Genomic DNA, 21,182 nt, shown 5'->3' on the forward strand with positions numbered 1-21,182 from the left:
ACTTTAAAGTAGTAAATTATTAAAAAAACAATTAAATTTATGATTTTAAAGTAGTAAATAAAAAAATCAAATTATATTCATAAAATTTTGTACGACTTTAATTATAAAAAAGTAAAAAAAAAAATTACTCATAACACATTATAATTTATTGCAAATAAAAAAAAATTACTCCTGTTGATAAAAAAAAAAAAAACCATTAATTCTCTTTATCCCATTTTCTCCCAAACCCTCTCACTCTAACCAAACACAAAACCATGGGCAGTTTCTGTCTGCTCCAACAAAACCAGTTGCTTCAAAAAACCAACACAACATAGTAACACACGCGCACCCTCTTTCTCTTTATCCTCTGTTATTATAACATTTACCCTTTTCTTTCCCCGACAACCCAATCCATCACCAACTCCTAAGTAATCCCATCTTTAACGCTATTACGATGCATTGATGTTCTTGTGCACCCTTTTGGCACTGTTCAACTATTCGATTAAAGGGTAAGCGTCTTTCATCCAAAGCTTGTTCCTTTTTTGCTTATTTTGAAAGAAAGAAAAATTGGTGTTTTTGTTGATGGAACCCATTGGACTAGGTTGTGGAATGTTCTCTGGGTTGGTAGGAGTGGAAAGCCCTTTACAACAGCAACAACAGGAACAAAACCCTCACCATTTGCAACACCATCCCCAAATGGTTCCCTATGCCACACACCATGACACTGAAAACCCTCATCATCCACACCTTCACCATTCAATCAAACAAGGGTACCCTCCTTTTTTATCCAAGACTAAACAACAACAGCAACAGCAACAGCAACAAAGCTCTTTCAGTGATGATGATGAGCCAGGGTCTGCTGATGATGACCCCAAGAAGAAGGTCTCACCATGGCAGAGAATGAAGTGGACTGATACCATGGTGAGGCTCTTGATAATGGCGGTTTATTACATTGGTGATGAAGCTGGCTCTGAAGGGACTGATAAGAAGAAAGCCTCTGGTTTGATGCAGAAGAAAGGGAAGTGGAAATCGGTTTCAAGGGCTATGATGGAGAAGGGGTTCTATGTTTCTCCTCAGCAGTGTGAGGACAAGTTCAGTGACTTGAACAAGAGGTATAAGAGGGTGAATGATATTCTTGGCAAGGGAACTGCTTGCAGGGTTGTGGAGAATCAGAACTTGTTGGATTCAATGGACTTGTCTCCAAAGATGAAAGAGGAGGTTAAGAAGTTGCTCAATTCCAGGCACTTGTTCTTCAGGGAAATGTGTGCTTACCATAATAGTTGTGGAAATGGGAATAACAATGCTCCACAGCAAGGAGAGTCTGGTGGTGAAGTGTCTCAGCCTCAGTCTCAGTCTCAGGCTCAACCTCATCATCAACAGCAGCAGCAACCGCAGCAACAACGATGTTTTCATTCATCAGAGGTGGCAAATTTGGGGGGTTCAGGTGTGGAGGGTTTGAGGGTGTTGAAAGTGGGAAATGGGGAAGAGGGTGATGATGATGAGGATGAGGATGATGATGAATCCGAGGATGATTCGGATGAGGATGAAGATGATTTGGGAGAAGGTGGTTCGAGGGGTCATGTGGGGCATGGACATGAAGACATTGAGGATGAGAATGATGGAAGGACAATGAGGAAGAGGGCAAGGAAAGTAGGAGGAGGGGTTTCCAATTCTCTGTCACCACAGACGATGCAGCAACTGAGTGCTGAAGTGACTGGCATGTTCCAAGACGTAGGTAAGAGTGCTTGGGACAAGAAACAATGGATGAGGAATAGGATGAAGCAGTTGGAGGAGCAGCGAATAAGCTACCATACACAAGCATTTGAGTTGGAGAAACAAAGGCTGAAATGGGCAAGGTTTAGCAGCAAGAAGGAGAGGGAAATGGAGAGAGCCAAACTTGAAAATGAAAGAAGGAAGCTTGAGAATGAGAGAATGGTTTTGCTCATTCGCCAGAAGGAGCTTGAATTGATGGGTCTTCAACCCCAACAACAGCAGCATCAGCAACAACAACAACATTCTTCCACCTAGGTCTAGGGGAGATGATTTTGCTGGGGTTAATTAATTGTATGATAGATGAAACCAAGGTATAGAAAAAGATGTAGATCGATTAGGCCTAATAGAGGAAAGTGGCTGTTCTCTTTTTGGGGTACTTGTTAAGTTGATTGTTATTGAAGAAAAGAAAAATAGAAAATGTCTGTATCTACCATCTTGATAGTTGATACCCTTTTTGTTTATTTAAACATGTTTTTGTTATTAGTACTATTTTTGTTTTGAACTATGCTTAGCTAAATCTGTCACTTCCTCCTTCAAGTTGGATAAAACTAAGTGAAGCCACTTTTGACCCGGGATCAACTTGCATTGCATTTGTGGAACAAAAACAAAATATAAACTGTAGAAACGTGTCTTTGTGCATGTTTTTTTGGCAACATTCAATTAAATTTGTATAAAATTTAGGAGGATTTTATATAATAATATATATAGATGACTAACTGCACAACTCAAATTTCAAATTCATTTCAAGCAAATGCAGAGTTCTAGGGGGGCTGCAAAATAGTATTTGTAACAAGTGTTATAATATATTACATCATAATAAGTGCCACCGCAGATTATTATATAATAACTGAGGATTTGGTTTCACTGCAGATTATTTAGAGCCACTTAATACTTGAATTTGTTATGTTTTCCTCTCCCCATCATTTCCAGCAAATATTTGGCGCCAAATTCACGTTGAAGCCACGGTTATGCCATTTTTTGCATGAACATAGCTCCCATTCCAGCATGTCCCTTTGCTATGACAGCTTTCTTTGCCAAGGTAAGTTAATTATGTAAAGTTGAATCCTGATATGAGTACTGAAATTAATATTGACTGAACTATTTTCAACTTTAGCTCGAAAGCTTCCCTATGTGATTGGTCATTTCCTAGTTTAGCTCTTCCAATGGATTCTAGATCCCAACTTGCTCGAGTAAATTGGCTTGGACAACCTATAGCAGCTGTGCATCAATGTACATTACTCCAATTAATTCCTAGTTTTTTTAATGTATATATAGAAAAAGAGATACTATTGTAAATTCCATCCTGAATATAAAATCCAAATGTTTACTTTCCATTGACCCTCCCACCTAATATCCACATTAGAAGTGATATTTTAGCAAAAATTGTCACATGGTATAGCCGTATAGGTGCTCAAAGATGGAACTGGTGAGTGAGTTGAAAAATATCAATACCCCTTCCGAGAAAAAGTACCTCCCACCTGCAGAATTGTGCAGCAGCCCCTAAACTCAATAAATACTTTCCATAATCCACTATTAGAGTATAAAAAACTGACCAAGAAAAAGCAGGAACTGAGCTAAATATTCTCTATAGATAATGGGGGTTATTGTCTTGAGTCAACTTCAACAGAGGAGATTAGTCAAAACTTAAGATCATCTCAACTGCAAAATATATCAAGTGGCTCTAAATACATCCTTGATTATGGGAAAGGTTGAGATATGAACTCACATCACATTACATTTTGTGGAATATAAACAGATTACATATTTACCGCAGAGACCACATAGGGGTCTGCCAAACTGAAGGTTAAAAATGTTGAAGAATCTCACACGCCCGGTGGGACTCGAACCCACAATCGCCTGATTAGAAGTCAGGCGCCTTATCCATTAGGCCACAGGCGCTTTCCATTCGATTCTTGGAAATGTTTCATAAAATAATTTCATTCCTTAGCCGCTAAACAATGTTAAAAATTATTGGTATTGTAAACAAGGTAAGCCAATGTAAACACAGCACATCCTGGTAAATAAAATTTTCTAGCCATTAGATGGAAATGGAATTAGGGGTGCCCATATCCAAGAAAGTACAGTAGCCTCTTCCAAAGATCAATATAATTCATGGCTGTACGTATTTACTTTACACAGGATATAAATATAATAATTATGATATGCAGAGCATACTTAAAATTAAATTCTGTATTATAACTAATATTATTTATAAAATACTCACTTCAGTAGTACTATATTATTAATTGCATTAGATGTGAACATGGACAGATCCAGCAAACAAGCAAACGGGGTTGAAATTTATTTTGTACTTAATTATTTTTATATCTAGCCTTTAATAAATAATGATTTTTATCAAATTATTTATTGATTCTACACGTAAAACTATTTTTTATTTCAAATGATACGAGAAACACATATATTAATAACTCACACTCATTTTTTTCAAGTTTTAAAAGATTTTTTTGGTACAATAACAATAAAAAAAACAATAATCTCATCATAAAAAAAAGGACCAAACTCAGTAGATATAATAATAATTAAAAACATTAAATTTTATAACACTTATATATAATAAAAATAAACATTTTATAATATAATGTTAATAATTAAAATATAGATAGATAAATAAAACTTGTGATAATACACAGAACATAATTTTTTTTGAGTCACAAAGCATAATTAACCTAGGCAATTAGTAACAATTGATAAAAATTCAGAGTGATATCATTCTTATTAGATCTATTAATTAGCATATCTGTTTGGGTGATTTTACAATAATATATATCTTTGGGTTAGATTTCAAATTTAGTGGTATAATTATTATTAAAAAGATTATTATATTATTAGATTTATTAGTAGTTTACATATCTTTTTTTTACTAGAAATAATATTTTTTGATACCAAAAGAAATATTATCATCCACCACGAAAATTGTTTTATGATAAAAATCTCTAAACATACTGCTCTTAGCACCTGGCTATCACCCACTTACGATTTGACTGTTTAATAGTATTAACAGAATTTTGAGGGAGGGGGGCTGAAGCCCCTGCTATCCCCCCTTACATCGGTCCCTGGATGTGAACCTTACCAAAATGAAGTTGGCATTAATCTCATAAATGACAAAATGAAACTACAGAAGAAAAATTGTTCTTTTGAAGTAAAAAGGAAAAAAAAACATTTAAAAAGCACAATTTATGTAGCATTTCTTAGCACCTAAGTCTTCATACTGAATACACAGTCAACCCAATCTCTCAGGGGGAATCACTAACAATTAACAGTCACAGATAGTTAACCGAAAATAAGCAAATCAAAATTTATAACTCAACCTCGAAAACTCCACTTTAGCTTATTTGATACGAAGGCATCTTAAAATTCAAATTAGAACCAGAAATGAATGGATTTTAACAATATACACAACCAATTATTGTTGAAACAGAGTGCTTGATAGGAACTGTGTACTGTGTACACGGAGTCCATCTTATTCATACTATGAGTGCACTAAGTGCCATAACAGATTTATATTATATAATAACTGAAGGTTAAAAATGTTTAACTCAAACCCACAAACAATCAATTTTGCTTTAAAAATCAACATTATGGAGATAAATAACTTTCACCTTTAATGGACCATGACCAGTTCTCGGATATTTGTTCTTGATTACAAGACACTCAATTTTATAGAATTGACCGAGTTATCAAGTCACGAATTTGTAATTGCTGCCATGCAACTTTAATCATGTAGTGTACTAAAATCAAATCAACTACGGCTTCATAAGTAAATCATTCTGATCCACACTCCATCCGTACATTAAACATATACTCGTTCATATGACCACACAATAAAAATATGCTTATAAACAACTGGTCTCTGAAATAACAAGCAATTAGCATCATTAGATTGGTAATCCGATTCAATAATCACATTTTTCGAACTGTGTTCTAGTATGAATCTTAAACTAAAAAAATTGGCATCAAGGGCACATTGCCTTGATTTTATGTTTGACAGCCAGTAATAATTTGCATCAAAATTCGTTTCATCAAAACCAAGTAGAGATAACTTCTACTTGTGGCAGAATGACCCGCATCTTCAAGAAAAATAACCAAAGTTGTAAAAATAAATAAATAACACTAAAACTGTAGTTGGTTGAGTGCTCTTTAATAGTTTAATCTTCAAGCTCAATAATCTTAACCACAGATGCATCACCAAGTTTCTGGCAAACAACTACCCGGTCATGTGACTTAATAACTCCCAATGATTTTCCATGATCAAGGGCAACCTTAAGAATAGACTCATTTGTTGCACTTGTTGACTCAGCCTGCAAGCATAGAGTATGAGATTGTCATATATAATGGGAAGCGTATTAAGAAGCATAACATAATTGGACATTTATACAGGCCACAACAGCATAAAGTATCAATAATATATGTCTTATGCCAAATGAAGACTAAGTGTTTCAACAATGTAAAACAAGAGGCGGTATCCAAAGTGCTAGCCACCCACGAGGCTTATTGTAATTGAAAATAAATAAATAGTGCTTGGATCCAAATTAATCCTGCCTCTAGAACTAACTAGAGAGACAAGAAACTCAATATGCCAAAAATATGCATTGAAGATGTCACTAACTAGATTGTTCTTTAGGCATCTAATTCTAACCCTAAAGAACAATCTCAACAGAACAATGTCCATCAACTCAAGAATGAATTATAACAAAGTAAAATTCCAAAAAGAAAAACTTACAGGATGTCGTGGATCTGCAAGCATAGGAAAGAGACCTCTCACGATAAGTGATTGTCTTGCCTGCATCACAAATTGAATTTCTTAGTAAGTAAGCAAGGTGTAAGCCAATGTAAACCTAACACATCCTGGTAAATAAATTTTTCTAATCACTAGATGGAATTAGGGGTATCCATATCCAATAAAGTACAGTAGCATCTTCCAAAGATCAATATGATTCATGGTTGTATGTATCTACTTTACACAGGATATAAATATCATAATTATGATACGCCGAGAATACTTAGTAAAATTAAAATGTATTATAATATTATTTATAAAATATTCATTACGGTTGTGTATTAATTGCATTAGATGTAAGCCTTCCCAAAAATGAAAGTAGGCAATCGGTCAATTCAACCCAATCTTAGGGGGAATCAATAACAGCCACAGATAGTGAACAGAAATAAGCAGCTAACTCAATTTAAAATTCAACCTCAAAAGCTCCACTAAAGCTCCACTTTAGCTGATTTGTCTTGAGTCGGGGGATCACAACAGATAGTACTGGCATTGTTGGCCTATACTTTGCGATCAATCTGGCAAGTAGACAAGTACATATAACATTTAGACAGAAAGATTTAAGGATAATGGTGAAATGAAGATGCAGGATAGAAGGAAATAATATGGATATTAATTGAAGGATATCTAATTACTCAAAGAAAATACCTTGCAGCCCTTCCTGATGAAGTGAAACAAATTATAATAGATGCTTTCACCTTAATTGCAGCCCGTACCTAACAAGTAAAGATTAGCATGTGAGAAGCACACTTTCAAAGATGAAATAGAATCAACCACACCATGCCAATAAAGCAAAAGCAATAGGCATAAACCTGACCCCCGTCTCTAAAAGAAAGAAAGGAAGGCATGCACAAGAAAATACTATTAAAAATGTAAGAGAAAAATGTAAATTACCGCAGAGGATGCAATAGATTCCAAGTGGGTCATGGGTTCTCCAACATACTTGACTGTCCTCTTAAAATAAAGGTCTTGATTGAAAACTTTCTCAGCCTACAAGGACATGAAATGGAAGGCAGAGACTTGAGCCAACATTTTGAGGGACATTTCAAATAGGAGAACAATTCATATGATTCAAAGGAATTCCCAACAAATGATTTGCAGAAGAAATGCCACACAGAGATAAACCACCATAAGGTAGAAAAAGGTAAAAATGGGAAAAAGGAAAGGGAAGTTAGGAACCCAGAATAGAAAGCAGAAAAGATAATGATTTTATTTCTTAATTGAAATTTGAAAATGAACAGAAGTAGAAAGATCACTCCTCCAAGGGCAGAATGTCCCTCCATTCTACCCCTCCTATTTAAGCTTTACCTGTCCTTCCACCCTCTCTAACTAACTATTGATATTTGGGAATCACATACTTTTCCTGTTTAATTCAAGATCTGACATGAAAGCATCTTTAAAATTCAAATTAGAACCAGAAATGAATGGATTTTAACAATATACACAACCAATTCTTGTTGAAACAGAATGCTTGATAGAAATGTGTATTGTGTACATGGAGTCCATCTTAATCATACTATGAGTGCACCTTTGACAGTTGCAGGAGTCAATCACTATCAGTTTACAAGAAAGCTATCAAACGCCAAAACTATAAGATTTCAGATTCATTTAGGCAACAGAGGTCCAACAAAAAGAGAAAACATTTTGGTCAGAAACCATAAAACCTGCATCAACACATCAGAACAAATCCAATTTATTGGACAAAATTAATGAGCTAAAAAATGAACTTACCTCAGAACAAATTCTGCCAACAGTAGAAATAGTCTCAATAGGGTACAACCCACGTAAAGTCTCAGCACCCAGAAGTATGGCATCACTTCCATCTAAAACAGCATTGGCAACATCTGTGGCTTCAGCACGAGTTGGTCTCAAGTTGTCAGTCATGCTATCCACAACACGTGTAAGCACAGCAGGTTTCCCAGCCATGTTACACTTGTAAAGGGCAGATTTTTGAAACAAAAACACCTACAGAAGCAAATGGAAAATGATTAATAGTAACATCTATGCAACAGTCAGTCTTAGAACTATTCAGCATTCACTTAACAGGGACAGTCACAAACATATAATTGTCACAAGGGGCAAAGACATAAGCAGCAATTCATTAAGCTGATTCAGCTTAAACATATTTTAATTTTTTTCTCACAGCATGCTCATATTAAATTTTCAAGACCCAACATAGACATCTGGATTCTGGAATAACTACACAACTTCAAACTACAAAGAATTAGTCAGACCAAAACTTATTTTGTTACGAGACTGCGCGACAACAAGAACTTCAAACTACAAAATAATTTTTAACAAGGAAATATACCTTCTCTGGTGGAAGATCAATACCCAAATTCCCACGGGAAAGGATAATACCGTCAGCTTCTTGAAGAATCTCATCAAAATGGGTCAATCCCTAAGAAAAAAGAAGTTGTCAGAGTACATTATGAAGAAATGAAGTTGTTGCAGTACATTATGAAGAAATGCAAACTCACCTCAACATTTTCAATCTTTGCAAAAATTTGAGTCTGGCTGAGATCACCTAACTTGGAAAGAAATTCGCGAGCCTGCATTACAAACATATAAAGGGTTGTTAGTAGAAAACCTGAAACATCGATAAGTATAAATATCAAATTACCAATTATGAATGAATCTGAGATCACAAATCAAAGTAAAGGATTTGGATCCCAAATTACCTGGCGAACGTCTTTAGCGTGCCGAGTATATGACAGTGACAGAAAATCAATTTTGTTTTTAACACCCCAGGTGCTTATAACCTGAAACAAATAAAGCAAAATAAACACAAAACTAAGGAAACGTATTTTCTAGTGCAATGAAAGGTAAATCATTCTAACATGCTAGCTAAAGGCAGAACTTACCTCCTTGTCTTTCTCAGTGAGAGTAGGCAAATCAATATGAATTTGAGAGGCATGCAAAGTGAACAATGACCCAGCCAATGTAGCTGTGTTCTTTATAATACAAACAACATCTTGCCCTTTGACTTCAGATACCTGCACAACTTCAGGGAGAACTCATCATGCAAGTAAAAGGTTGAATATTCCTTTTTATGTCTAGGGCCACACTTAGGTTTAGAGCATATCAATTCAATAAAATTAATTTCAACTACACGAAATCACAGTATTGATTAAAATAAATGGTTTGTGAATATTAAAGATATATAAATACAAACTCATAACCCAAATGAAAAGGACCAATATAAATCATTTGAAAAGATACTGAGGAACACTGAAACAATAGTAAAAAGGGACCTATTGCAGTAAACTTAACATTCAGGGTTCAATAATATTACCTCTAGCCATACAGAAGTAGTTTCACTTCCCGTGAACAAGTATTGACCAATAAAAATGGTGTCTCCCTTCTTCACTGCCTATAAACAATAAGAAAAAGATAAATATTGAGGTTCAAAACCAACAAATGATATTGCTTACATACAAAATTTTTACAAATTATGCAAGCGATAAATTACAATTCAAGCAGAAGATGTCTATAGATATTTTGGGTCATGAATAGAAAATTTCCATGTAGGAATCAAATAAAATCAATTAACAGCCACTAAGACCTAAGCAAGAGTTAAATCATAAACAAAGATAAAACTTGTAGCTAATTCAAGCCAAGCAACTTAGAAGGGAAAAAGCAATTGACTCCAAACATGCACTGCATAGGCAGTAAAGTGTAAAAAGTTAATCAGACAAAGTTGTTTGAGTTAATATTCCATGGAAACAATGTGCATGCAAGAAAGTGACCTCATATTATGGCAAGAACAAGATGAAAAATATCAACAAACCTTAGCCAGTCCATCAAAATTGATAGGCAATATCTCTGAAGAGGCTTCTTGTCCCTGATCAGGAGTTAGAACAACCAGACCATTTGCCTCGAGCGAGATTGCTCTCTCACTTTTGTTAACAACCTGCATCTCAGCGCCCACTGTGTCCAGCATAACCTATCAAAAATCAAATAACAAACTCTTAGCTCCTTTCCCATTGTCTACCTTCAACATAAAACCCAATACAAGTGTAAAAATACAATAACACAGAAACCCTAGATTCCTCAAGCAGTTGCTAAAAGAGCTTCACTTCACCTTGACAAAACAGACTGTAGGTTTCAATTTCTATTACTTCTAACCAAAGCAACCAACTTTCAAAAGAGAAAAAAATAAAAAATAAAAGAGGAAAACTGTTATCTTGGCATGGCCCTCTCTCAGCCATTTTGTCATTTTCCTCATTTAACAAACTAGACCCTCTATCTTCTATTTTTATCGGCAAATGTTAGTTTTTGTTAGCAGAAGGGATTGAACCATGACCTTTCTCCTTGTCCTTTTTCCTTAACCATCCAACCACCTTATATCTCCACTAGACCCTCTATCTACTCTCCAGCACCAAGGTAGCAAAAGATACCATTGGAAAAAAAAATAAAAATTGAAGAAAGAAAACTCACAGCACAGAGCTTCTTAGTACTCTTGATAGCAGCCTTCAAATTCTCCAAAGTCTCCTGGTGGTACTCAGGGTCATGCCATGAAAAGTCAAAACGAGCCACTACACACAACAACAAAAAACAAACAAAAAAAAATCAGAATATCCATAACAATACATCACATAAACATAACCCTCTTACCCATTCTTCACTAAAAACTGTGAAGTTTCAAAATTTACAGAAAAAAAAAAACTAAACAAAGAAAGCGAAAAACTGTAATATACCAGACATGCCAGCCTTGAGGCAACCAGAAATGGTTTCGACGGATCTAGATTTAGGTCCCAGGGTACCAACAATCTTTGTCATTGCAGAGAAAAAACTCTACAAAAATAAAACATAAATATCAAATCAAAATAATTATAATTATATAAACAAAAATAGATCCATAGATTGAAAAGTAAAAGGGAAAGAAAAACTAACAGGCTTGGATGGCTCAAGGATGGAGACCATCCTAATAGGTTCCTCGAGAAGCAAGTGACTGGAAGGCATGTTTGGCGATGGATCGATGAACAAAACCTAATAAAAAGACCAGAAAGCGAAGAAGACACAGTTCGAGGATTGAAACAGTGACGGTGGTGGCGTGCGGCGTCTAAGACCAAACACAAACGCAAACGCTGTTTTAGAAATAGAAAACCTTTAAAAGAATATGCTTTTTTGCCTTTTGCTTTGATATCTCTCTCACTCATTAAGTAAGTTTTTTTTTACTCTATTTTCAACTTTCCTATGTCACCGTGTGTTGTGTTGTGTTGTGGTGTTCTCTTTTTTGTTTCTTTTTTATGTTCTTACTGTGTGGGTGTGGTGGTGGTAAAAAACGAAAAAGGAAATTTGAAGAATAACACGTGGCGAGAAGCCAGCTGTTCGATGTGGGGGCCCCACCTTGTGTTGTGAACCGTACTTTTCTCGTGTGATTATGGCACTAAACCGAAAGAAAAGTAAGTACAGGACTATGGTCTTAGGTTGTTGTGTTTGATTTTGTGAAGGGGCAAAGTGTGGGGATGTGAAATTTTTGTTTCTAGAAGAAGGGATACTAGGTAGAGAGAGCAACGGTTACTTGGAAAGGAGTTAGGTGGCGTGGAACGCATGGTGCTGTGGCGTGCTAGGCAAGGTGGGTAATACCATTAGTTTAATCCTTTACATTTAAAATAAGTTTAACTCTTTTTTTTCATCCTAATCATTTTTTCCTCTTTAATTTATAAATAATTTTGTTCTATTTTTCTTCCTTGTATCACTATTGGTTTCATGAAAGATTACATCATCACTTGATGATGTCATCCTATCACATCAAACAAAATAAATATAATTAATGAAGAGTGAAAAAAATGACATATTTATCGTGATGAAAAATTATTTAAGTTACAAATTAAATATTAAAACAAAGGCTTAAATATTAAAATAGAATCTCAAATTAAATATTAAAATTCATACAATTAATATTATGATACGCTTAATACTATCAAGTTTTTATAAATTCTTACTTATCACAATCATTATTATATTGGTATTGTGTCACCATTATTTCTACATTTTTATTGTCACTATCATCGTTATTATTGTTGTTGTCACCACCCTAATTGTCTTTATTATCATTATTCTTGTTGCTTCCGACATAACTATTATCATTACTAACACAATTGCTTAAAGGTGATGAAGAATGTGAGAAAGGCATATAGTGATGGAGATTGAAGGAAGACAAGAAAGAAAAAAAGGGATAAAAAAGTTTGAAGGTAGAAGAAGCATATAGATTGAGATATAAATAAATTAATATTAAAATATTTATTTTATTTTAATATATTATATTTAAAAACTTAAATATTTTTTCCTCCCTGCAAAGGTTAATTAATGATTTTAAGAGGTAATGGACAATTTAAGTATAATTTAGGGTTTTGATTATAATATGAATGGGAGGAAAGAGGTACAAGTGAAATCACAATCATGGACTTGCTTTTTTGATAAGTTCTTTTACATTGATACTATTTACTTGTTTTATTCTATTTTTGCCAAGTAATTGATAACATATTTTCTCAAACTTTTGATTAAATCAAATTGTTTAGTGTATTGTAAAATTAGATTCATTTAGAATTTCTTTTAGTCATTTGGATGCGATGTCTAAATGTAGGTCTTCTGTAACTACGCATAAGGTGCATTTGCCTTTAGCAAACATATTTAACGCATCAATAACCCTTTTGTTTTAGCATATTGCATTCTTCTCTTTCCCATTTTGCTTGATAGTTGAATGAAACATGATTTCTAGATAATGCACCACTTTTTCACTCGATGAGACCTCCTTTAAACATTTTGTTTTGTTATGCGAAAAAATAGAGTCAACGGAAATAGAATAAAGATAATTAAAAAAGAGAGAAATAAAACTAAAATCAGGTAGAATGTTGGGTTGTTTGGTGTAAGATAAATAAGTAATACAGTAAAAACAAAATGACAAGTTTGTTTGGTTTGAATGAAATGAGAGGAGAGAATTTAATAAACTTATAAAAACACTAGTATAGCTTGAAATGTGTGAGGTTTCTTACCAAATATAGTTGATTAAAATTAATACATAATCAATTAAAAATTTAAAATATATGTATTTAATCATTCGTAACATTAAAATAATTGACTATAGTCAAGTGACAAAAGGTTTCAAATGAAAGGCATGATCTATTATTGAATTGTGAAAATCGATACTATTATGTCTTGTAACGTGGAAGGTTTCTTACCAATTATAGTTGGCTAAAATTAATATATAATCAATCAAAATATATGTATTTAGTTGTTTAAGACATAAAAATATTCGATTATAGTCAAGTGACAAAAGGTTTCAAATGAAAGGCATAATGTATCATTGAATTGTAAAAATTGATTACCTTGGAGTAACAAAAGGTTCCAAATGGGTAAAGTGACATCAAATGTGAAGGCTAAAATTTGCAAAACGAGATCTACTCATTCAACTTTATTTATCTCACAAACATACTCTACCAAATTACTATGCTTCATTTCTTTTTATGCCTGCCTCTCTCTCTCCATTGCACCAACCAAACCGGGCATAAATAATTTGCCATTTCAATGATAAAATGGCTTGTAGGGCTGGTTAGTTTGTATATGGACTGAGATTCAATATTAAAAAATTGTTTAATTTATAAAGTGGTGGACTGAGATTTTACCAAAACAAAACAAAAGTGCTTCTTTTAAATAGATTTTGTAGAGAGCATGCAACTCTAGAACAAACATTCTTATAATTTTGGAAAATGTCTATGTTAATTGAGAAAAAGGATCTTACAAATAAGAGGAGGGGACTTTAATACCTAAAATGAAAAGGAGTCTTAAAAATTGACAAAAGAGAACATAATTGATAATATTAAACACAACTTAGTTAAGTAATAAGATCTTGGAGTCAAAATTCATAAGCTTGAAAATTGAACTAATATAGGTAACTTATTGTTTGGCTCGAGATGGACTAACCAATGTGTTTATGATAAACTAAGTTAATGTAATGACCTCTTAAAAAAAATGTAATGATTTGTCTAAAATGGACTAAGTTGATGTTCTATTCGAAATAGATTAAGCTAATGTCTTGAGGGAAATTGACTAAGTTGATATCTTGGGAGAAATTTGAGCTTTTTTGGTGGCAAGGGTAAAACTATATGGAAAATGAGTACTTGTATAAGATATTTTGATACTCAAGTTAGTAAATATTTGTTCATAGTGATGATATGTAAAAAAAATGCATACCTTATTTAATACTTTATTATTTGTAATCACATATTGAAAATCTTATTCCTTGGTTATTTATTTTAGATTGGTTCAACATTTTGGGACGATAATGTAAAAAAATTAACAACAACTCATATAGTGTATTTAATCAACTGAACTAGACTCTCTTGTCATTTGAAATAAGATGATCATTTGTACGAATAATGTTACCTTTTATATATGTTGGGCTTGTAACAACTATTATCTATCACTACTTGATTATTAACATTTTAATCCAAATAAATTTAACACCATAAAAAATATGAAAGATGTGAAGTAATTTTAATCTTCAAGTAATAAGTTTTTTATTAAAAAATTACGAAGGGAATACACATGTATGTTTATTTATTTAAAAAATAGTATTTTTTTAATAAAATTAATTTTCGTCTTCTTATTTTCTCAAACTTGAGATTTTAGTCTCCTTATTTTTAATTAAGATATTTTATCCCATTTTTAAAAAGTTTATAATTTTAATCCTTCATTTTTTAATCAAGATATTTTATCTTTCACTTAAAAAAATCACACTTTTAATCATTATGACTAATTTCAAACATTAATCTATATAAACACTGAGTGACATATTTATTTATTATACACATAATAAATATTTATTTTCCAACAAACTTAATTTATTAAAAAAAATTAAAAAATATATAGTCAAATCTAAAATTGAAAAAAGATTAAAATTACAAAATTTTTTAAAAAATGAGGAATAAAATGTGTCCATTAATAAATAGGAAAACTAAAACTGCAGATTTTTTTTTTTAAATAAGAACAAAATATTTTAATTAAAAAATAAAAAAACCAATATTACAGATTAAAATAAAAAAAAGAGAAAAATTGCATTTTAATTTTATTTTATTTAATATCAAACTGAAGAAACGTTGGCCCATTGAGCATGGCCCGTCACCAGCATCAGGTCCGAATCTCCCCCACTCGAGAAGGACTAGCAAAAGCGCGTAGAACGCACTCGCTCTTGTCACTTAACGGGACCGTCACCACGCGTGACGGCAGATACGAGACCCACTCACGGAAGGCACGCTCCGTCAAACCCTCCCACACACATTTTCTCTCAATCTCAACGCCCCATTCTCTTTCCCTAACGTCCCCGACGACGCCGTAACGTCCTCCCCTTCATGGCCTCTTGCGACGACGACGATGACTTCTCTCTCCTCCGCGATGACACCCACCACCACCTCCACCAGCCCTACGCGCCGCACCACCATCACTTCTCCCCCTCCGCCGTCTCCGTCGCCTCCGCCTCCTCCGTGCCGCCTAAACCCGCCGCCGCCGCAGACGACGACGCCGAGGACTTCTCCAACCCCTTCGACGAAGACGACGACGGCGAGAAGCGCAAGGAGCGCGACGAGATCGGCGAGGGAGCCGCCTCGTACGGATTCAACAACAAGAGATCTAAGACGACGGCTCCGTCGAACGGCGTCGGCGCCGTATCCGGCGGCGCCGAGTACCGCAAGGACCGGGAGGAGTGGAGCGACACGGCGATTGTGTGCCTCCTCGAGGCGTACACGGAGAAGTTCACGCAGTTGAACCGGGGGAACCTGAGGGGAAGGGATTGGGAGGAGGTTGCGGCGGTGGTGAGCGAACGGTGCGAGAATCAATCAAAGAGCGTTGAACAGTGTAAAAACAAGGTCGATAACCTAAAGAAGAGGTACAAATTGGAGCGACACAGAATGAGCAGTGGCTGCATTTCCACCAGCCACTGGCCTTGGTTCAAGCAATTGGAACAGATCGTCGGAAATTCTCTCCCGGCGAAGTTCTCCGACGAGGATAAAGCGGTCATTTCAGCCGGAACTTCGCCCCGGCAATCGAAAAGGTATTCGGCACTCAGCACCGTGATAATGTTTGATAATTGTGTTGTTGCATTTGCATGCAAGTTCTAGTAGTTCACACTTGACATTTTGGTGATTTGTTTAATAATTATTGTGGTATTATATTTGCCTGAGGATTTGTTTATTTGTTTTCTGATTCTGGTTTGCTATATTTCTTGCCTAATCTACCACATCATAAATACTTTAATTCACTCGAGATGCTTGAAGATTGTGGAATATTGTAAAGCTTTATGACATTGCTTTGCAGTACAACTGTGCAGCATGTTATGGTTAGTAAAACGTTTGCTTTTTTTTTTTTATGTGATGGTTCATGGTAGGTTTTTGTGATGTTATTCGTGGGCAAGTTTATACTTTAGAATTGGTTATTGGAATAAATAATGGATCTTTGGTTTTGTCTGAATCTGAGAACTTGTTTTCTCCAGAGGTATTGCTTCATTTTAACAAGTGTCATGCTTTATTCACTGGCATTCTTCTAGTTTACAAGTCACATGGGAACTTAAAAGTTAAAACGGTTATGGCATTACGTTAATTGTTATCTGTAGTGTGTTATTATCTGGATCTAGCATTCATCGGTAAATTATTACATGTATTGTAACGTTACATTTCACTGTGCTTTATGTCAACAGAGGATTTGTCTATTTTGTTTGTGATCTGAGTACTTGCTTATCCTTGTCCTTAATTTTTACAAGTGTCATGCTGTCTTCACTGGCACACTTCTAGTTTACAAATCTCATGGGAACTTAAAACGGTTATGGCGTTACTTTAGTCATTTTCTTAGTGCCTTATTATCTCGATGTAGCATCCATTAGTAAATTAATTCATGTATTGTTACGTTACGTTTGAGTGTGCTTTATGTCAAGAGGATTTGTCCATTTTGTTTGCGATTTGAGTACCTTGCTTATCCTTGTACTTAATTTATGTAGATGGTTGCAACATGGAATGATGAAAAACTTAATAACTTTTTATTAGTACTGGTGTGCACGTTATAGTTTGTAGAATCTTAGTATTAAATGGTATTGGCTTTTTGTCATGGTATTTATGTATAAGTTTGGGTTTAGAATAGGATTTTGGAATAAATATAGATCTATGGGTTTTACTGGTGCTGAAAATTTGAAGTTCTCTTTAGTGTCGTTGCAAATAATCTAATGCTATCTTCACTGGTACACTTCTGGATCACAAATCACATGGATATTATAATGACAGGTGGTGTTACTAAGATGGTGTAGCAAATTGATTGTGTTGTCATTATTTGGAGTATTTTATGTTAAATCACATTAAATATTAAGTATTTATCTCTTTCCTTTACCTGTCATGTGAATATTGAGCATTCCCCTATTCTATGTATAGATATGGAGTGGCAACACCCAGCACTGGAGGTCCAGCAAATAGCATGAAGTCCAAAGCATTGTCAAACAGTAGATGGCGGAGGGTAGTCCTCAAAATTAGTGGGGCAGCTCTTACTGGATCTGATACCTGCAATATTGACCCTAAGGTTTGTGGTTTGGATACACATATGTGTGAAGTTTGATAAAATTGTTCGACTCATGACCTCTTTATACCAAGTTCCTAATTGTCATCTGGATGTTTTGACAACACTCATTCCATTTGTTTGTTTAATTAATTATCAGGTGGCAATGTTAGTTTCAAGAGAAGTTGCCATAGCTTCCCGCCTTGGTGTGGAGGTATCAGTTCTCTTGATTGTTTTCTGGAGTCTGTTATTCTGCTACCATTTTCAGTTTAACTGAAGCATCTTGTGATATTTCAGGTGGCAATTGTTGTTGGAGGTCGTAATTTCTTCTCTGGAGAGGCTTGGGTAAATGTGACAGGTTTAGAAAGATGTACTGCGTACCAAGTTGGGTAAGGTTAATCACTAGAATTTCTATGCAAGTTCTATCTACGCCATTCTAATTTTACTAGAGATCAATCGCAAAGAAAATAAATGGAAAAATAGATTTAGGTATCAGTGCAACCATCCACATCCTGATCACAAATGGATAGTCCAAAAGAAGAAGATATATTTAAGTTGTGAAGTGGGATAGAAAGTACCTAGGTTGTAGTGCTGGAGAAGGCCACAGCTGGGGAGTGAACTCTGATTTGACTTGTATCAGTTGTAAGGTATATTGGTAGTGGCATTGTAGAGCACTTACCTTGTCTGGGTCATAAGACTACAAAGAAGACAAAGATTCTCCTCACTTTAAAAAACTAAATTGGAAATGTGATATTTGAAGATCTGGGTGGAACTGTAAAATGGGGTGTGGATAGAATCACCAGGAGAATTTATCTGTCCTGTGTTTTGTCTATGCTAATTTTCTCTTTCAACTGTATGTGCCTCAGCCGATAATTTGCATTAACCCATTCTTCCCCTTTCTAGAGTTTCACTTCTGACATTTAGTTGCATATTCAAATTTTGGGAAGTTTTTGATCTATGATGAATAAATTTATATTGAAATATATATGACAGTTATTTCTTTCCTATCAGTTTAAGCTTTCAACTTATGTTACTTTTATATTTGATTTCTGTGTTTCTTTTTCTTGGAAAACATGAATGTCTTTTGATGCTTTAACTTTGAGACATCCTATTGTGCTCTGGCAAGTATCTTCTTGATACCTTCATGGCCATTACTTCATTGCTTATGTACTTATGTTACCATAAGATCTTTTTCATCTTGCTGGTTAATATATTATCTTTCAAAGTGATTTACTTTCGTTATCATTTCTACGTTTCTTTAAAACATTGACCTAAACAAATAACTACTGTTTTCTTGAACTTGAATATGCCAGCATGATGGCAACTGTGATGAATTCAATATTGCTCCAATCGACTCTAGAGAAGATGGGTGTTCAGACTCGTGTACAAACTTCAGTTGCCATGCAGGAGTTTGCTGAACCATACAATAGGCAGCGGGCCATCAGACATCTTGAGAAAGGAAGGGTTGTTATATTTGGTGGCATTGGTTTTGGTGCTGGCACTCCTCTTTTCTCAACCGACATAGCTGCAGCTCTTCGTGCTTCAGAGCGTATGCTGCTGTCCTATTTTGTTTTTTTTAAACAATTTCTAATTACCTTTTTTCCCCCACCTTATCTTTAGTTTATGCAAAGGGACAACACATGTATCTTTGTTTTGGGTTTTTGTTTTTGCAAGCATCAGCAATATCTCCTTGTATCTTGCAGTTAATGCTGAAGCAGTTCTAAAGGGTACTAATGTAGATGGTGTATACGACTGCAACTCACGAGACAACAATTTCACTTTTGAGCACATATCCTTCAGAGAGCTAGGTTCAAGAGGTGTCACCTCTATGGATATGTCAGCGCTGACATTCTGTGAGGAAAATGCTATTCCTGGTTAGTAAGTTGTTGCATTTGGTCCCTATTACGAGAGCGTGTTTTAGGTTTTAGTGCTGTAGGTATTCTTGCATAGACAATACAAATGCGCAGCCATTATGATGTGTGCCTTGCAGTGGATCCTAAACAGTCCTGATTGCATGCTTAAACCACTAGGCACTGTCTATGCAAGAAAATTCCTCGATGGTGCTTAGTCGTGGTTTTCCTAGAGTTATCATTTTTGCTTTTATGTTGAGGTTTATGAGTATTCAGCATTAGTTTTATAAACTGATATTGAAGTAACCGACAAAGAGGATATTTTATTTGATGAATTTCTTTGGCCATTTACTTGTACAGTTGTGGTTTTTAATCTACTGGAGCCTGGGAACATCTCAAAAGCTTTGTGTGGAGAACAAGTTGGCACACTAATTGACCAAACTGGAGCAATAAGCTAACAGTTAATTCATCCAATTCAATTATTATTAGTCGCACCGGAGCCATCAAGTTGAGTGGGATATTGGCCATGACTGAGATTCTTGAAGAATAAAATATAAAATCTTGACAGATTCAGCGTGTGGCCAAGTTAGTGGAAATTGTACTTTGGAACTGTAATCACAAATTCCCTATCACTAATTTTAGGTGGTTGTTGTACTTTTAATAAGTTTATGTAAAAAAGAAAAAAAATGCTTTTGTATATTATTCCTAGATGAATTGTAGCATAGTAATGTATTAGCAGTAGTCATCCTTTGTTAGTGAATGTAAACAGATAGAGTAATTCAACTTTATTTATTATTCCTTTTAAAAAAAAAACTTTATTTATCATTGCAACTGTACTAGTCATTTTCCCTTAGTTCAGTAGACGAAAAAAAGTAACTTTTATTTTGGTTCAAGGAGAACCTACTAAATCTCATGAAACAAGGAGGTGCATTGCAAAATTTGAATTCACGCACTTCCATAACATGTCTTTTAGCTCTACTAAGTGAGCTATTTCATTTTATAATTAAAATGAGATTTCCTAGAAATAGTTGAAGACTTTATCTTGCCTTAAATATTTCATCTCAACACGGAATGTGTGCTCTTTTGTCTAGAAAGTTATTCAGTAGTTGTGAGTTGCAAGCTATTTCTGGCATGCGGTTAAATTTATCATGAACTTCCATCGAAATCGTATGTCGCATGCCTAACTTTTGACAGCAGTTTTAAGCATATTGATGATACTAACACGATTCCATGATTTCAGGGTCGCA

At 34.6% G+C, this 21,182-nt stretch overlaps 3 protein-coding genes and 1 non-coding gene across 5 annotated transcripts; 2 read left to right on the forward strand and 2 right to left on the reverse strand.

The window, feature by feature from the left end:
• The first annotated feature begins 242 nt into the window (after positions 1-242).
• LOC114369383 (stress response protein NST1-like) lies at positions 243-2,254 on the forward strand. Of its 2 annotated transcripts, XM_028326611.1 has the most exons (2): positions 243-488; positions 581-2,254. In XM_028326611.1, exon 2 carries the CDS (start codon positions 589-591, stop codon positions 2,005-2,007), a length of 1,419 nt encoding a protein of 472 aa, XP_028182412.1. In that variant the 5' UTR covers positions 243-488; positions 581-588; the 3' UTR covers positions 2,008-2,254. The 2 variants fall into 2 exon arrangements, with proteins under 2 accessions (XP_028182412.1, XP_028182411.1); XM_028326610.1 differs by having other exon boundaries at positions 243-2,254.
• Positions 2,255-3,578: 1,324 nt separating this feature from the next.
• TRNAR-UCU lies at positions 3,579-3,651 on the reverse strand. The gene has a single exon. It is a non-coding gene; the product is annotated as a tRNA-Arg (tRNA).
• Positions 3,652-5,601: 1,950 nt separating this feature from the next.
• LOC114371248 (pyruvate kinase 1, cytosolic-like) lies at positions 5,602-11,709 on the reverse strand. Its single transcript, XM_028328707.1, has 15 exons — positions 11,444-11,709; positions 11,248-11,344; positions 10,988-11,085; positions 10,338-10,493; positions 9,843-9,920; positions 9,412-9,543; positions 9,229-9,309; positions 9,028-9,099; positions 8,859-8,948; positions 8,279-8,512; positions 7,442-7,537; positions 7,196-7,263; positions 6,966-7,065; positions 6,494-6,553; positions 5,602-6,071 (listed from the first exon to the last, which is right to left on the reverse strand). The coding sequence occupies exons 1-15, from the start codon at positions 11,510-11,512 to the stop codon at positions 5,919-5,921; spliced, it is 1,584 nt and encodes a 527-aa protein (XP_028184508.1). The 5' UTR covers positions 11,513-11,709; the 3' UTR covers positions 5,602-5,918.
• Positions 11,710-15,617: 3,908 nt separating this feature from the next.
• Positions 15,618-20,760, forward strand: LOC114372534. The gene is made up of 7 exons (XM_028330140.1): positions 15,618-16,601; positions 17,965-18,109; positions 18,246-18,299; positions 18,383-18,474; positions 19,399-19,634; positions 19,789-19,959; positions 20,296-20,760. Exons 1-7 carry the CDS (start codon positions 15,904-15,906, stop codon positions 20,391-20,393), a joined length of 1,494 nt encoding a protein of 497 aa, XP_028185941.1. The 5' UTR covers positions 15,618-15,903; the 3' UTR covers positions 20,394-20,760.
• The last annotated feature ends 422 nt before the right edge of the window (positions 20,761-21,182 follow it).

This window comes from Glycine soja, chromosome 10 (genome assembly GCF_004193775.1).
Source record: "Glycine soja cultivar W05 chromosome 10, ASM419377v2, whole genome shotgun sequence".
Lineage (NCBI taxonomy): Eukaryota > Viridiplantae > Streptophyta > Magnoliopsida > Fabales > Fabaceae > Glycine > Glycine soja.

Bases quoted from the DNA above. Each gene is read 5' to 3' on its own strand.
- LOC114369383 (XM_028326610.1), top strand. From the start codon at position 562: ATGGAACCCATTGGACTAGGTTGTGGAATGTTCTCTGGGTTGGTAGGA.
- LOC114371248 (XM_028328707.1), bottom strand. From the start codon at position 11,512: ATGCCTTCCAGTCACTTGCTTCTCGAGGAACCTATTAGGATGGTCTCC. The intron at 8,513-8,858 runs GTATATTTCCTT...TTGCTTCTGTAG, and splicing joins TTGATCTTCCACCAGAGAAG to GTGTTTTTGTTTCAAAAATC. The intron at 7,538-8,278 runs GTAAGTTCATTT...ATGTCCTTGTAG, and splicing joins TTGGCAGAATTTGTTCTGAG to GCTGAGAAAGTTTTCAATCA.
- LOC114372534 (XM_028330140.1), top strand. From the start codon at position 15,904: ATGGCCTCTTGCGACGACGACGATGACTTCTCTCTCCTCCGCGATGAC. The intron at 18,110-18,245 runs GTTTGTGGTTTG...ATTAATTATCAG, and splicing joins CCTGCAATATTGACCCTAAG to GTGGCAATGTTAGTTTCAAG. The intron at 18,475-19,398 runs GTAAGGTTAATC...TGAATATGCCAG, and splicing joins TGTACTGCGTACCAAGTTGG to CATGATGGCAACTGTGATGA.